This window comes from Protomyctophum parallelum (assembly GCF_964188405.1).
Source record: "Protomyctophum parallelum genome assembly, chromosome: 14".
NCBI lineage: Eukaryota > Metazoa > Chordata > Actinopteri > Myctophiformes > Myctophidae > Protomyctophum > Protomyctophum parallelum.
In genome coordinates this window covers 9,197,323-9,213,870 of record NC_139709.1, presented here as the reverse complement: position 1 = coordinate 9,213,870, position 16,548 = coordinate 9,197,323, and the positions used below count along the sequence as shown (strand labels likewise).

The following is a 16,548-nucleotide window of genomic DNA, read 5'->3' as shown; positions in this document are numbered from 1 at the left end:
CACGTCAAGTCCCCTAACCTCCTATCAGTTTTAACCAGCCACGTTAAGTCCCCTAACCTCATATCAGTCTTAACCGGCCACATTAAGTCCCCTAACCTCATATCAGTTTTAACCAGCCACATTAAGTCCCCTAACCTCATATCAGTCTTAACCGGCCACATTAAGTCCCCTAACCTCATATCAGTTTTAACCAGCCACATTAAGTCCCCTAACCTCATATCAGTTTTAACCAGCCACGTTAAGTCCCCTAACCTCATATCAGTCTTAACCAGCCACGTTAAGTCCCCTAACCTCATATCAGTTTTAACCAGCCACGTTAAGTCCCCTAACCTCATATCAGTTTTAACCAGCCACGTTAAGTCCCCTAACCTCATATCAGTTTTAACCAGCCACGTTAAGTCCCATAACCTCATATCAGTTTTAACCGGCCACGTAAGTCCCCTAACCTCATATCAGTCTTAACCAGCCACATTAAGTCCCCTAACCTCATATCAGTCTTAACCGGCCACATTAAGTCCCCTAACCTCATATCAGTCTTAACCGGCCACATTAAGTCCCCTAACCTCATATCAGTTTTAACCGGCCACGTCAAGTCCCCTAACCTCAGTTTTAACCAGCCACATAAGTCCCCTAACCTCATATAAGTTTTAACCGGCCACGTTAAGTCCCCTAACCTCATATCAGTCTTAACCAGCCACATTAAGTCCCCTAACCTCATATCAGTCTTAACCGGCCACATTAAGTCCCCTAACCTCATATCAGTCTTAACCGGCCACATTAAGTCCCCTAACCTCATATCAGTTTTAACCGGCCACGTCAAGTCCCCTAACCTCAGTTTTAACCAGCCACATAAGTCCCCTAACCTCATATAAGTTTTAACCGGCCACGTTAAGTCCCCTAACCTCATATCAGTTTTAACCAGCCACATTAAGTCCCCTAACCTCATATGAGTTTTAACCGGCCACGTTAAGTCCCCTAACCTCAGTTTTAACCAGCCACGTTAAGTCCCCTAACCTCATATCAGTTTTAACCAGCCACGTTAAGTCCCCTAACCTCAGTTTTAACCAGCCACGTAGTCAGTTGACAGCCGTTGCTGTTAGCAGTGAACAACCATACAGAATGCAGCCTACTGAGATACATTTTCACAGAAAATGTCCCTGCTAATCCGAATGAAATAAATGGTGTCTAAAAGATTAGTGTTTTATTGTTGCATTTGTTGGTGAGAAGGGCAGCTGAAAAGTGCAAATTGTGTGTGTAAAGCAGCAACAATGTGCTAGATTGGCTGTCACTCTGGGGGGGGGGGGGGGTAGGCGACCGGAAATAGGCCAATATAACGGCATAAAACCGCCTCAAAACGGCTCCAAAAAACAGCAGAAATGTTGCGCGCGGGGCCTTCGAGCTTCAGTGCCCAGGGGCCCTCAGAGGTTTTAATCCGGCCCTGGATATGGCCCATTTGGTCAGCAAGCCTATCTCCCGTTTCTGCAGCGTGAAGCACAGCTTCAGTGCACCCCCTGCTCGTTGAAACATAGTGGAAGGAATACTCAATTGAAGTGCAGATAATGAGAAATGTCCTCTCGAGTACGGTACTCCAGTAAACATGCTTTGTTACTGTCCAGCACTGCCTGTAGCATGTACTGTATATAATGTTGTCTAGCTCTGGTCCATAGCCTTCTACTGCTTCTACGATTCTGCCCTGCGCAGTATAAGGCTATGGGACTTTCAGTTTTAAATCTCAAATCGAAATCAGACCAGCCTCTCCTCTTTGGCGTAAATAAAAAGAGCGTTTTAGCTACTCACCAAAACAAAGGCGGGTTGTGTCATTAGAAAGCCTACTTTCCTTAGTGGACGCACTCTGAGCTCACACGTATAAACAGTACTTTTTGGCCAGAAAGGGATTTATTTTTCACCGGAGGAAAAATATTCTCTATGAGGCAGTTCTCTGGGCAATATCAGTAGAGGGCGCAGCAGAGTAACTAAAAATATTTTTTGCCCCAAAAGTACCGTTTATACGTGTGGTGGGGGGCTAAGGAAAGTAGGCTTTCTAATGACACAACTCGCCTTTGTTTTGGTGAGTAGCAAAAATGTTATTTTTATTTACACCAAAGAGTAGAGGCTGGTCTGCATTCATGCGAGCGGCGGAAGTTGAGAGTAACATAGCTCTAAATGAAACGCATTAGAGCTATGGACCAGAGCTAAATGTTGTCCAGGTCTGTGAGCCCTCTATCGGTGTCCACTGATATGAGCATGCGGCGGGCCTCCATGGATCGTCACACCACCACCGAGGGATTCCCCCGAATACACACGGTGCACACCAGCCAAAATGATCACGTCTCCTCCCTTCTCCGCTCCCTCGTATGGATCGAGTACAAAACACTGATGCTGGCCTACAAAGCAACCAAAGGTATTAGTGTGGTACGAGGCACACAAAAACAAACAAACAGCTCCCGTAGGATTTTTGTACTAAAATAGTTCTGTCTGCGTGCGTTTGGGTGTGTGTGTGCGTGCGCGCGTGTGTACGGTTGTAATGCACATAACTCGAGAACCGCTTGGCCCACCGACTTCATATTCCACACACACACGCGTTCCAGTCAGTCAATTTGCCCTCTTCAGACCCAGGCAGATACAGAGATCTCCGTGTGGGACACAGACAGACGGGTGCTATGATGACAAGTTGACAACGGGTATAATTAGGTTCCCGAGTTGCATCGCTCTCAAGTAGGCACGTACAGGTCTAGTCTTATAACCCAATCTTGAACGGGAACCCATTTTGGTGTTAGCATCATGTTATGCATCATGTTATGCTTTAGCTATTGAAAAACAGCAGATCTACAAGCTCATAGCGCGCCACCGAGTGGCGCGCTACGAGCTTGTAGGTCTGCTATTTTTGAAAAATCGAAGAACGACTGACATTTTTAGAATCTGATCTCAGGTCAGAATGGGTTAATCAGACCCAGTGTGTGTCCAGTGGAAACCTCATATGAATCTGATCTCAGGTCAGAATGGGATAAATGGCATACAGTAACATAATGGTTGTGTAAACGCTGCGTTTATAATAGAAGCACCAGCCGTTGTTGGGAAGAGCTCTTTTTGTGTTCAGTGAAGATGGAGATGTTGCTATAAGCAGCCGGCAGAAACAGCTATATAGAGCCAGAGCTGTACAGTGACGGGTCAAATCTGTCTGGCACAGGATCAGACGCGTACAACTTAAGTACGATAATTTATTCTTTTGTTGTTTTTTTTTATACTAAAGGCAGCCTGGATGACATGTTACAGTACGTAGCTGTCCGTTTAGGTTTTCATAGGTGCACTCATTGCCAAGCGCACGCAGGTTACGAAACGTCATCAAGCAACCCAATAATAATCGTCTCTGTCGGGTGGAAACTTCATATGTCCAAAACTGTTACTTTTCAGGATTCAAAATTCAAAAATAGCAAAATCGACAAAGCTCGGAACGCGTCATTTCGCGCCACGCTTCGAACTTGTAGATCTGCTACTTTTGGGTTGTTTTGTGTGACGCTGTGGTGTTGATCAAGACGGAGGAGTGTTAATTTACTAAAGAAAATACACAAAAAGTTAAGGAGGTTTCTGCCCGACAGCAACGATATGCTACGTTCAGTTGAGCGTGCATGTACAGCACGGTACAGTACAGTATGTATCAACATATGCACAATGCATACAATGTGCAGTGCACGTGAGACGCACGAACACACACACACACACACACACACACACACACACACACACACACACACATTCCTAAAGTGTGAGCAGCTGGTCGGGGGGAGTAAAAAGTGAGTCCAGTATATCTGTAGGAGTGTCTGGCATCCTGTCGGCGCTCCAGCTGTGCTCTGTCACACACACTCCACACTGAAGAGCCACCCAGTGGAAACACAGTGGGGCGTCTGCAGAGCACACCCGGCTCCCGATAACATCACCAACAACACAACAACAACAACAACACCCAGTGATGGGGAAAAGTACAACTTTTTAGATACTGTATATATAACCCATTCTGACTGGGGTCAGATTCTAAAAACGTCTTCTACATCCTGACAGTTTTCTGAAAAAGCTATGTTTCTATGTCAGTCATTCTTCGATTTTTCAAAAAATAGCAGACCTACAAGCTCGTAGCGCGCCACTCGGTGGCGCGCTACGAGCTTGTAGGTCTGCTATTTTTCAATAGCTAAAGCATAACATGATGCTAACACCAAAAGGGGTTCCCGCCCCCAAAATGGGATAAAAAGCCTGGTAAATCAAAAGTAAAAGGACGAAAGTATTGGCACCAAAATATATTTCAAGTACCAAAAGGTAGTACTATACACGACCGAAGCGTTGTTAGGAGGTAGAGCAGGTCGCCCAATGATCCGTGGGTCGGAATCCCGGCGCCTCCCCCTGTCCACATGTCGAAGTGTCCTCGGGGCAAGACACTGAACCCCACATTGCCTCCAATGAGTCGGTCGGTGTTACTGTAGCTTGCCGACATTGGTGTGCGAAGTGAGGACGCTGGGGTCGACTGTTCGCCGCTTCAGCTCCCAATGTATGGACTATCGTAAAGCGTTTTGAGCACTTGGAAAAGCGCTATAAAAATGCAAGTCATCGTTACAGCACTCACGTCTGGAGATGTGATCAGCAACAGCACTGCGTGGGGCAGCTCACTGACTAACACGAGACCGATATCAGAAGAGTGCACACGACAGGGCAACAGCTGTTATGGTTACATGACCACGAGACACAGTATGTCATGGTTCTACTGTACGTTCACAACCATCATCTCTCCTAGTTTATCCCATTTTAATCGGGAACCCGTTTTGGTGTTAGCATTACGTTATGCTTTAGCTATTGAAAAATAGCAGATCTACAAGCTCATAGCGCGCCACCGAGTGGCGCGCTACGAGCTTGTAGGTCTGCTATTTTTGAAAAATTGAAGAACGACTGACATAGAAACATAGCTTTTTCAGAAAACTGTTATTTTCAAACAGACATTTTTAGAATCTGATCTCAGGTCAGAATGGGTTATACTCAGGGGGGCAGTCAGCCAGATATTTCGTGAAGCCTCATTTGAAATCGGTAGTTCATATAATGGCCTGTTGTGGCGCTGGGCTGGACCCAAAAAGCCCCATAGCTCCATAGAGGCCCATGTATTTTGGCCCAACTTCACCTAGACTGTATTACCTTAATAAACATGGTCATGAATACTTTCTTCTTCCAGTCACTAGTTTAAAGTCTCATTTCTAATGTCATAATATTATTTTTGGAAAATTATGGTCCCATTAATTAAAAAAATGACCATAAAGAAAAAAAAACATCGCGTATGTTCTGAGGGGCGTGGCTACCGTTACAGTCTATGATCGGGATTCCCCTCCCACTCGAGTCAAAATAAAAACCAACGGAGAAGAAGGGGGGGAAGTCCCGCCTCGTTGTCTGGGCAGCCAATGGCCAGCTGGTCCAAAACGGAGCCAGCCAATGGCCAGCTGGTACCAAAAGGATCTAGAAAGATGGCGATTTACAATGAAGCGATTTCAGGCTTCATTTTACGTTCATGTTAGACCCGGAGAACGCTTTGTCCATATTTTTTACAGTCTATGGTTATACTAGACCAGACATGGGTTTGACTAGAGCCTGACTAGAGCCTTCGGACGATGTTCTGTTAAAAAGTGCTAAAACAATTGCAATAACCAACATGTTCTGAGCTTATATCTGCAATTATTATTTTATGTTTGATATGTTGGGAGAATTGAAAATGGTGAAAAATCGTGACACATCGGCTGCATAATTGGCCGATACTCATGTTGTCAACACCTTCCGACAATGACCAAACGAGACACCCGTAATTGCTCCTGTGCCTGCGTGTGTGTGTGTGTGTGTGTGTGTGTGTGTGTGTGTGTGTGTGTGTGTGTGTCGCAGTGTAAAGCTCTTTGGATGAAGGAGCTATAGAAAGAGTCAAAGACCAGACCATTTTCCTCATCTGAATCACATTCATAAATCATCGGTATGTAGAAGTGTTCCACAGAGGGCAGCACAAGAGTATTATACGCAAATCACAGCATGGTATTTAAATGTCACTTCAGTTAAAGAAATTTACCACCGTGGCTGGCAAATCAACCAGCGCTGTCCACCATTGTTATGATCTCGCATACTCCGTCCATTACATAAAATCCAAAACAAGTATATTAACAAATTTAGACCTGAGACCAGATTCTACAACATGTCTTCTAGATCCTGACAGTTGAAAAACGTATGTTTCCATGTAAATGATTCTCAAACTATTTCATGTTAAGGACAATTATATGTAATTGGCCGCTGCCCCCCCCCCCCCCCCCCATCTGAAAATATGTTGTTCCAGGGACACCCCCCCCCCCCCCAAGAAGCAAAGATGATGAGTTAAAAACGTTCACTGTGAAAGAAAATAAGTTCAAAGATTTGTGCCATATTTTCACGATTTTTCAAAAATAGCAGATCTACAAGCCGATCTACGAGCTTGTATAATTATGTGCTATAGATCTGCTATTGTTCACCAGCTAAAGTTTAAAATAATGGTTAAAGTGGTTAACCCATTCTGGACAGGAACCCCTTTTGGCGTTTCAAGCATTATATTATACTTTAGCTATTGAAAAATAGCAGATCTACAAGCTCATAGTGCGGCACAGAGTGCCATGCTACGAGTAGGGATGTCAGGGGTTAACCGGTTAGCCGACCGTTAAGAAACATCCGGATATTTTTATCAGCTTTAACGGTTAATTTGCATAATAATAAATGCGTGTTCTGATCTTAAATCCCTTTATTTTAGATCGTTTTTAGTAATAGTACAACATAAACATTACAGAGACTGTAGTTGTCACTGTACAATACTTTAAAACAGTTGTCATGTTGCACACATGCCTAAAATTGCTATTTGCGCCGCCCAGCTTGTCGCACTCCAGGCTGCATGAACAGCGCTCGGGCTCTGTTTTCTGCCCCCTCAATGTCCCCGTTCTCTGTTGTACTTCAATGGCTAGTTGGCTACAAGTTACAACGGTAGCTTTGCGGTAGTCAAAATGTAAGCGAGTGACAGCGAGACGAGATGAACACATGTCGACCGTATCAATGCAGAGACCTACATTATTAAATCCATTATTGGCCATTTGGCCTGGAGGGAGAACGTTTACAGCCGCCGCTGCCCTCCTATCCGTCTCCACACTGGCACGGCTTACGGCTATCAAAAGTTAGCCATGTGCTATCGATGTTTGAGGGTTTTCTCGTCAGCGAAAAGTCAACAAACGGAACACGGTGACATGCATGCTGATCTTCCTTAATAATAAAAAAAGGCTTAGCCCATGCGTCCAGTGGCTTTATAGGTATAGGTTGCTCGGATCTGGACTGGATTTATTTATGTTTTGTTGGACTAGAACCGGCGGACCTCTGTACTGTAGACGCGCAGATGCATGCATCATGCAGATGCGATGCGTTGTTTATTGATGATTAAGCCAGAAGCCTACAACAATTTATTTATATTGTTAAATGTTGCTTTTTAGTTTGTCTTTTATAAAAGGAGCATAAATAAATGTATGCCATTCGTCTAACAACTTTAATTATGTAGCCTATACATGCATATTACATTTGGGGTAGCCTATTAAAAAAAGAAAAAAATCAACCACTATCCGGTAATGAACCGGTTAATCCTAACGGGTAACCGGTTGGGAAACTATCCGTTACTGACATCCCTAGCTACGAGCTTGTATTTTTGAAAAATCTTGAAAATGTGCTCTTTCAGAGCGAACGTTTAAACTCAAATCTTTGCTTCTGAGGGGTCCCTGGAACAACATCTTTTCAGATGGGGGTCGGCGGCCAATTACATTTTTGGGGTCCTTGGCATGAAATATTGAGCACCACTGATACAGAAACATGAGGTTTTTTAGAAAATATTCATCATTTAGAAGATTTTTTTTTAAATTTCGACGTCAGGCCTAAAGTGGTTAAACGCTAAAGAGACACAGTGTTGCGTTCCTGTCCTAAATTTGGTTAAAAAAAAGCAAACGCAGAGAATAATTTGCGACGCTGATTTACGGACCATCTTATTGTAAATCTATGGACGCTATCTTCTGATTTACTGGCCATCTTATTGTAAATCTAGGGACGCCATTTTCCTTGGATGACATCCATTTGTGTCTACATGCTTTGGAGTTCATCCCTACCTCTCCTTTCACCGCTATCCTCTTTATTTTCTAATTCTCTTTTTTCCTCTTCTGTCCTACACAGACTCCCTTTCCACCGGTTGGTTCCCAATGGGACGCGGTTCAGTTCTTGTTGGTTCTTAGTCCTCAGACGTATATTACATCGTTTATAGGATCAATACAAGTAAATATACTTGGTTACTTTCCACCACTGGTCCTAGCCTCCTTTATAACAGTCTCCTCCATACTCGTCATTTGCTCCTGTCTGTTTCCTCTCTCGCCAACAGATGTGGCGTCCAGATAAGCCGCCCATTTTGTAAAAGCAGCAGCCCGTTTCTCTTCCCCCCCTCAGGCTACGTGTGACTGGGGACCATAACGCAGCCACAGTCGCGCTCGCCGCACAGCCCAGCCCAGCTAATAAAAATCCCATTCGATCCGCTCGACCTCTAAGCTCGCCATACAGTGACATTCGACACGACGCCACGGACGGTTCTCTGCCTCTGCCTCGTCAACCGAGAAGGTGGACAATTGGGAATAATGTGGTATGTCAATTGCATTGTAAGGGCCGGCATAGACATCATTATAACAGAAAAAAGAGAAAAAAAAGACACTTCACATGCACTGGGAGACGGCAGAAGCCTTAAGGTTGGGGAGGCGAGCTTGTGACTGGATGGTGCAAGAGAGAGAGTCACGCTGCACGAGAGAAAATAAATTAATGTCCCTCTCTTGCCTCATTCGCTCAAAAACGGTACCCTCGATCGAGCAAGGCACTTTGCTCTAGTCCCAATTAGATCTAGTGGAGGACACCAGGGGTACAGTTCCAGCAGCTGTCGTGCACTGGCCATATATGGAGCGTGTCTTGAGTGTACAGGGTGTGATGAGGTCAGATCAACATATGGAATGCCAGAACAGGTCAGCTTCATATATGGAGAGCCAAGGGTAGCAGCGGGGGCAGTGTCTTGAGTGTACAGGGTTTGACGAGAGCCCAGGTAAAGCGGGGGCCTTAATATTCGGGCCTGTTGAGAACTCTAGTTTTCGCCGGCTGCCAGATGCGGCTGATCAAATTACTTTGGGGCGGACCCGTCTAGAGTTTAAATGGACAGGTATCAGTCAAAAGTGAAAGAAAAAAAGGCTTTTGAGTGACGAAAAACGGGATTTTCAGTGACGAAAAACGCACGATTCCATAGTTAACTGCAACCTTCGGTCACAATAAATATTAAACCAGCCAACGATCAGGTACTACTGCTGCATAAGTTAAGCCTCAGCTAAAAAAAAGCAACAACTAACCAACTATGTTTACAGTGTTAGTCGTGAGTTCATTGTTTTTGACTGAAGCTGGCAGATGTTTCCTACAAAAACCACACACATTACCTTGTAATTGATTCCAGGGTTTCCTGCACAATGTTGTTGGCATGGCGCTGCGCCATGCTTGAAATAAATTGCGCCATGCCAAGCTTCCAAAAATAATAATATATATATATATATTGCCCCACCAGTGCCCCCCCAGTGTCTCCCCAGTGTCTTCCCAGTGCCTCCCCAGTGCCTGCCCAGTGTCCCCCCAGTGCCTCCCCATGTCTCCCCAGTGCCTCCCCAGTGTCTCCCCAGTGTCCCCCCAGTGTCTCCCCAGTGCCTGCCCAGTGTCCCCCCAGTGCCTCCCCAGTGCCTCCCCAGTGTCTCCCCAGTGCCCCTGCAGTGCCTCCCCAGTGTCCCCCAGTGTCCCCCCAGTGTCTCCAATAGCAATACAAGAGCAATAATACAAATTAATCTTAATTTATTAATCAAATTCATTAATTCATTAATCAAAAATGTAGCCACACGGCCACGGGCCGCACGCCAGAAGGTCCCCCCGCGCCAAGCACCATGCCAAGGCCTTTTCCTGCAGGAAACACTGGATTCATGCTTTGAACGGTGCAGCACAAATGACTAAATCACACTGTTTACTAAGAACTTAGTACTGTTTATTTTTCCAAAATACTGTAGTGTGTTGGCGGTGGGTGTGGGCGGAGTTTCCAGCTTGCCCGGCCTAAGGGAATGGGTTTATGAGAATGGAAGCTACGGTATGCATTTGGGTTAGTAAGCTCCCTTGGGGCCACAGCGCTGCTGTGTGTGCAGTGCGCGCGTGCATGTTTGTGTGTGTGTGTGTGTGTGTGCTGCTGTTGCTAATAAGCATCATTATCCTGTAGCCGTGCACAGGGACTGCTAGACAAAATGAAAGCTTATTCTCTGGCTAAGTTATTGTGTCACTACTAAAACACTCCGCCTGTTACATTTGGTGGAGGAAGTGCACAGGATTCAAGATGGCAGCTACAGAATAAAGATAGACAAAAGGCACGGACGGAACCCACTGGATCTCGCCGTACTACGGCGTCATCAGAACGCCTTCAACTCCCACGTCTCGACGTCATCGCATCGACGGCGGCAGCCAGAAAACAGCAGACAGTGCCACTGGAGGTGCACTGAAACAGATGTGCTTGGATGAGGCAAATCATCCAAGCACATCTGGCCTCCCAGCTTAAAGCGTGATCAGCGGAAGAGACGGCAGTCCAAGTTGCCCTGCAGATCCTCACTGACCTCAACAGAGAAACTATTTCAAAGGGCCAACGATAGACCGACACATCGCCATTGTGGCCGTTTATGGTGCCCCGAGACAAGCTCGTCAGTGGCTGAAGGAAAGAGTGAGAAGAAAGACTGAGTGACTACACAGTGGATCTCCGCCACAAGCGCCATTACACACAAATATGCATGGGTACTCCACCGTTGAATCTATGACACGGGACGGGATGGGACGGGACCCTCCCCCCCCTGTACTGTTGGATGTTATGAACAGGCAGGGTGCAGCTGGTCAAACGGAATCGGGTGGGTGGTGCTGCATTGTGACCGGCTCGCACCCTAATGACCCGTGACCCCATCCGAGGGGAGTCATGGTCCCAGGAGCCACCCTAATGACCCGTGACCCCATCCGAGGGGAGTCATGGTCCCAGGAGCCACCCTAATGACCCGTGACCCCATCCGAGGGGAGTCATGGTCCCAGGAACCCCCATAATGACCCGTTGGGCCCCATCCGAGGGGAGTCATGGTCCCAGGAACCCCCATAATGAGCGACCCGTGGCCCCATCCGAGGGGAGTCATGGTCCCAGGAACCCCCATAATGACCCGTTGGGCCCCATCCGAGGGGAGTCATGGTCCCAGGAACCCCCATAATGAGCGACCCGTGGCCCCATCCGAGGGGAGTCATGGTCCCAGGAACCCCCATAATGAGCGACCCGTGGCCCCATCCGAGGGGAGTCATGGTCCCTGGAACCCCCATAATGAGTGACCCGTGGCCCCATCCGAGGGGAGTCATGGTCCCAGGAGCCACCCTAATGACCCGTGACCCCATCCGAGGGGAGTCATGGTCCCAGGAGCCACCCTAATGACCCGTTGGGCCCCATCCGAGGGGAGTTATGGTCCCAGGAGCCACCCTAATGACGCGTTGGGCCCCATCCGAGGGGAGTCATGGTCCCTGGAACCCCCATAATGAGTGACCCGTGGCCCCATCCGAGGGGAGTCATGGTCCCAGGAGCCACCCTAATGACCCGTGACCCCATCCGAGGGGAGTCATGGTCCCAGGAGCCACCCTAATGACCCGTTGGGCCCCATCCGAGGGGAGTCATGGTCCCAGGAACCACCCTAATGACGCGTTGGGCCCCATCCGAGGGGAGTCATGGTCCCAGGAGCCACCCTAATGACCCGTTGGGCCCCATCCGAGGGGAGTCATGGTCCCAGGAGCCACCCTAATGACGAGTTGGGCCCCATCCGAGGGGAGTCATGGTCCCAGGAGCCACCCTAATGACACGTTGGGCCCCATCCGAGGGGAGTCATGGTCCCAGGAGCCACCCTAATGACGTGTTGGGCCCCATCCGAGGGGAGTCATGGTCCCAGGAGCCACCCTAATGACGCGTTGGGCCCCATCCGAGGGGAGTCATGGTCCCTGGAACCCCCATAATGAGTGACCCGTGGCCCCATCCGAGGGGAGTCATGGTCCCAGGAGCCACCCTAATGACCCGTGACCCCATCCGAGGGGAGTCATGGTCCCAGGAGCCACCCTAATGACCCGTTGGGCCCCATCCGAGGGGAGTCATGGTCCCAGGAACCACCCTAATGACGCGTTGGGCCCCATCCGAGGGGAGTCATGGTCCCAGGAGCCACCCTAATGACCCGTTGGGCCCCATCCGAGGGGAGTCATGGTCCCAGGAGCCACCCTAATGACGAGTTGGGCCCCATCCGAGGGGAGTCATGGTCCCAGGAGCCACCCTAATGACGCGTTGGGCCCCATCCGAGGGGAGTCATGGTCCCAGGAGCCACCCTAATGACGTGTTGGGCCCCATCCGAGGGGAGTCATGGTCCCAGGAGCCACCCTAATGACCCGTGACCCCATCCGAGGGGAGTCATGGTCCCAGGAGCCACCCTAATGACCCGTTGGGCCCCATCCGAGGGGAGTCATGGTCCCAGGAGCCACCCTAATGACCCGTTGGGCCCCATCCGAGGGGAGTCATGGTCCCAGGAACCCTTGAAATTAAAGTTTTTGAGCCACTGATCATGTCCATGTTATTGGCATTTCTAAAACGGTCAACTGAGGGGGAAAAAAGGTACGATGACTCATAGCATACTTGACATTACAGTGAGTCAACCGAATAGGTGTGACTCATACTATACTTGACATTAGTGCTGAACCTAATATAAAGCATACAGTATACCATGGTCTGTTTGAAAGAAAAAAACAAAAACAAATCAGGCTTATTGTGTCAGAAAGGAAGTGCTCAGACCTCTAGCTCCATTGTATAGGACCCGTTTACACTGCGCGACTTCATGTCACACACATGAAACTTCATACTGTACGTCCAAAACTGTTACTTTTCCGGATTCGAATAAAAGAAATAGCAAAAGTAGCAGATCTACAAGCTCAAAATGCGTGGCTCCATGCCGCGTTTCGAGCTTGTTAAAACAACACATACTTTCCCGGTTTGAACGGGCTACATTTTAAAATGTACTAATGTGAATCCTAGTATATAATATCCATATTGAAGAGGGAACAGTGCTATAGTGTCTCTCCACACAAAAGTGTGCTAATGAAATGGGGCCTCGGGGCAGCTGAACAAGCAGTTCTGTGGTCAGCCTGGCTGTGTGTTATTGTTCCAAAGAGGTCAGTAAAAGACATGAAGCTGATGCGGGAATTGTTTCATTTGATGATGCCGACATCAATGTAGCATACTGGGTGGTAATTTCATTCCTTTCACTTCCTCCAAATAGTTTCATAACAATGTCTGACATGGAGTGGACTCACTCCACTCACACAATCAATGTTAATTAATTTAACTCAGAGTGAACAAATGGAACCAAATGGACCCTAACGGTACCCTAACGGGGTACATTTTCGATGACGTCTCCACCGGGAAAATAACATCAAGTGTTGCGCAACAGACGCTCCCAGCGATGAGATCGGTTTTGACATCAATAATCTCCGTCCTTTTTGATCAATGTCCGTCCTGAGCGCTGGGCGCGCTCAACCTTTATGACATATCAGTACTACTACAAAAACATAGACAGACTGCCCATAATAGCTGAGACAGACCAGTGTTTAGTGTTCAGTGTTTCTGCCCATAATAGCTGAGACAGAACAGTGTTCAGTGTTAGGGCCGATTCATACTCCTATTTTAGAGCTGAATAAAAGTCGGTTCGTCTCTGTAGAGCCTACAATGTGACGTCATTTGAGGTTCTGGCAGGCGGGGTACCGTCCTAAAGTCGGCTCTTCGGTGCTTCGGTTCTGACAAGCCGAAATCATTTCGGCACTACAGCGCCGGAACAGCGGTAAAATAGGAGTATGAATCGACCCTTAGGTGTTTAGTGTTCAGTGTTTGTGCACATAATAGCTGAGACAGAACAGTGTTCAGCCAACTTTTTCTTTTGCATTTGTCTTTTGAAATCCACACACACGCATGCACGCACACACACACACACACACACACACAAACACGCACACGCACACGCACACGCACACGCATCTCGTACTCACCAGGGGCAGAAGAAGGATCACAGCCAGGAGATATCCTCTCATTGTCTCTGAGGTGAATCAGTCCCAGAAAGGAGACCCACGGGGTGGTGTTTGTAGTGTGTGTGTGTGTGCGTGCAGTGCACACACACACAAACACTGTGTGTTCACAGGGATGGTCTGCAAGCACTCCCCGTGGCTTCAACGCACTTCAACATCCAGGGTTCTGAAAAGACACACAAACAAACATCAGCCCTGTGCTGTAGTAGCGCACGCACGCACGCACGCACGCACGCACGCACGCACGCACGCACGCACGCACGCACGCACGCACACACACACACACGCACAGTGGTTCTCTTTCTCTCTCTGTTTTTCCGTTCATGTTTTCTGTTGACTCTTAAATGCTCGTCAGAATGTGCTCATACCGCATGTGTATCCATTTGGGAGGGAGAAACACTGCTTGTTATGAATAAATATGAATTCATAAAGCACAAAACAGCGGAAAGGCTTTTTTTGGCGAGGAGAGCTCTCGATGGCTGGTAAAAATCAATGACTGAATATTCAGTAGGGATCTGCCATGCAGTATCTATTATTAAAATGGTGTTATGGCAATATAGAATTTTCAAGCACCATGAAAGCATTTTTTTTTAAATCATTTGGGCATAAACCCTTTCATATGATGCCCTAATAATGGTGAGCGCACGCACACACACACACACACACACACACACACACACACACACACACACACACACACACACACACACACACACACCCCATTGGAAAGTGAAGAATCTTGCCTTGGTTTATAAGGTCAACCAATTTCAACCTGGTGTCCCAATTTTTGACCATGTCATTATAAGCCACCAAAAACCGTGATCAAACTTTTTCAAAAATGTTCAATATCTGGGATAATTTGCGTCACAAATTCACAACGTGACCCCCATGGATCGCTTGAGGATCTGCTATTTTCACAGAGGGAGTCGATCTGTCCTATATACTGTGAAATGGGGCAGCAGTGGCTCAGGGGTAGAGTGGCCGGTAGAGCGACCGGATAGCAAGCGTGAGGCTCCCAGTTCGATCCCGGGCTCCCCCAGAGTTAGTGTTGAAGTGCCCCCATTCTGACCTGAGATCAGATTCATACGAGGTTTCCACCGGACACACACTGGTCTGATGAACCCATTCTGACCTGAGATCAGATTCTAAAAATGTCAGTCGCTCTTCGATTTTTCAAAAATAGCAGACCTACAAGCTCGTATCGCGCCACTCGGTGGCGCGATATGAGCTTGTAGATCTGCTATTTTTAAATAGCTAAAGCATAACATGATGCTGACACCAAAATGGGTGCCCGGTCAGAATGGGTTAAGCAAGACTCTGAAGTCTGAACCGCTCCCAATGTGCACGTTGGAGCCTTGCATGGTTTCCATCGCCATCGGCGTATGAATGTGTGTGTGAATGCAATGCACAATCCCCTTGGATAAAAGTGCTATATACTATAAATGAACCAATTAAAACAAAAAAAGCTTAAGTGGTTAACTGCAAACTAGGGAACACATTATGAATTGCCTCCCCGTGTGCACATGATGAGGACGGCAAAAAGTCAGCCGCGTGTCAAACTGGTAACGGGACAGGTTCTGGGGGTTTGGGGGGGGGAGGTAACGGGACAGGTTCTGGGGGTTTGGGGGGGGAGGTAACGGGACAGGTTCTGGGGGTTTGGGGGGGAGGTAACGGGACAGGTTCTGGGGGTTTGGGGGGGGAGGTAACGGGACAGGTTCTGGGGGTTTGGGGGGGGAGGTAACGGGACAGGTTCTGGGGGTTTGGGGGGGGAGGTAACGGGACAGGTTCTGGGGGTTTGGGGGGGGGAGGTAACGGGACAGGTTCTGGGGGTTTGGGGGGGGAGGTAACGGGACAGGTTCTGGGGGTTTGGGGGGGAGGTAACGGGACAGGTTCTGGGGGTTTGGGGGGGAGGTAACGGGACAGGTTCTGGGGGTTTGGGGGGGAGGTAACAGGACAGGTTCTGGGGGTTTGGGGGGGGAGGTAACGGGACAGGTTCTGGGGGTTTGGGGGGGGAGGTAACGGGACAGGTTCTGGGGGTTTGGGGGGGGAGGTAACGGGACAGGTTCTGGGGGTTTGGGGGGGAGGTTCTGGGGGTTTGGGGGGGGGAGGTAACGGGACAGGTTCTGGGGGTTTGGGGGGGAGGTAACGGGACAGGTTCTGGGGGTTTGGGGGGGGGGGTAACGGGACAGGTTCTGGGGGGTTGGGGGGAGGTAACGGGACAGGTTCTGGGGGTTTGGGGGGGGAGGTAACGGGACAGGTTCTGGGGGTTTGGGGGGGAGGTAACGGGACAGGTTCTGGGGGTTTGGGGGG

General features: G+C 48.3%; 1 protein-coding gene across 1 annotated transcript in view; it reads right to left on the bottom strand.

Moving 5' to 3' along the window:
- adcyap1r1a (adenylate cyclase activating polypeptide 1a (pituitary) receptor type I) overlaps positions 1-14,314 on the bottom strand; it is a gene marked incomplete at its 3' end in the record, with an annotated part of 56,244 nt that extends 41,930 nt beyond the window's left edge. The window contains exon 1 of the mRNA XM_083782205.1: positions 14,203-14,314. Coding sequence (XP_083638331.1) covers positions 14,203-14,244 — 42 coding nt within the window. The 5' untranslated portion in view covers positions 14,245-14,314. The remainder of the gene's footprint in view (positions 1-14,202) is intronic.
- Between the last annotated feature and the right edge of the window lie 2,234 nt (positions 14,315-16,548).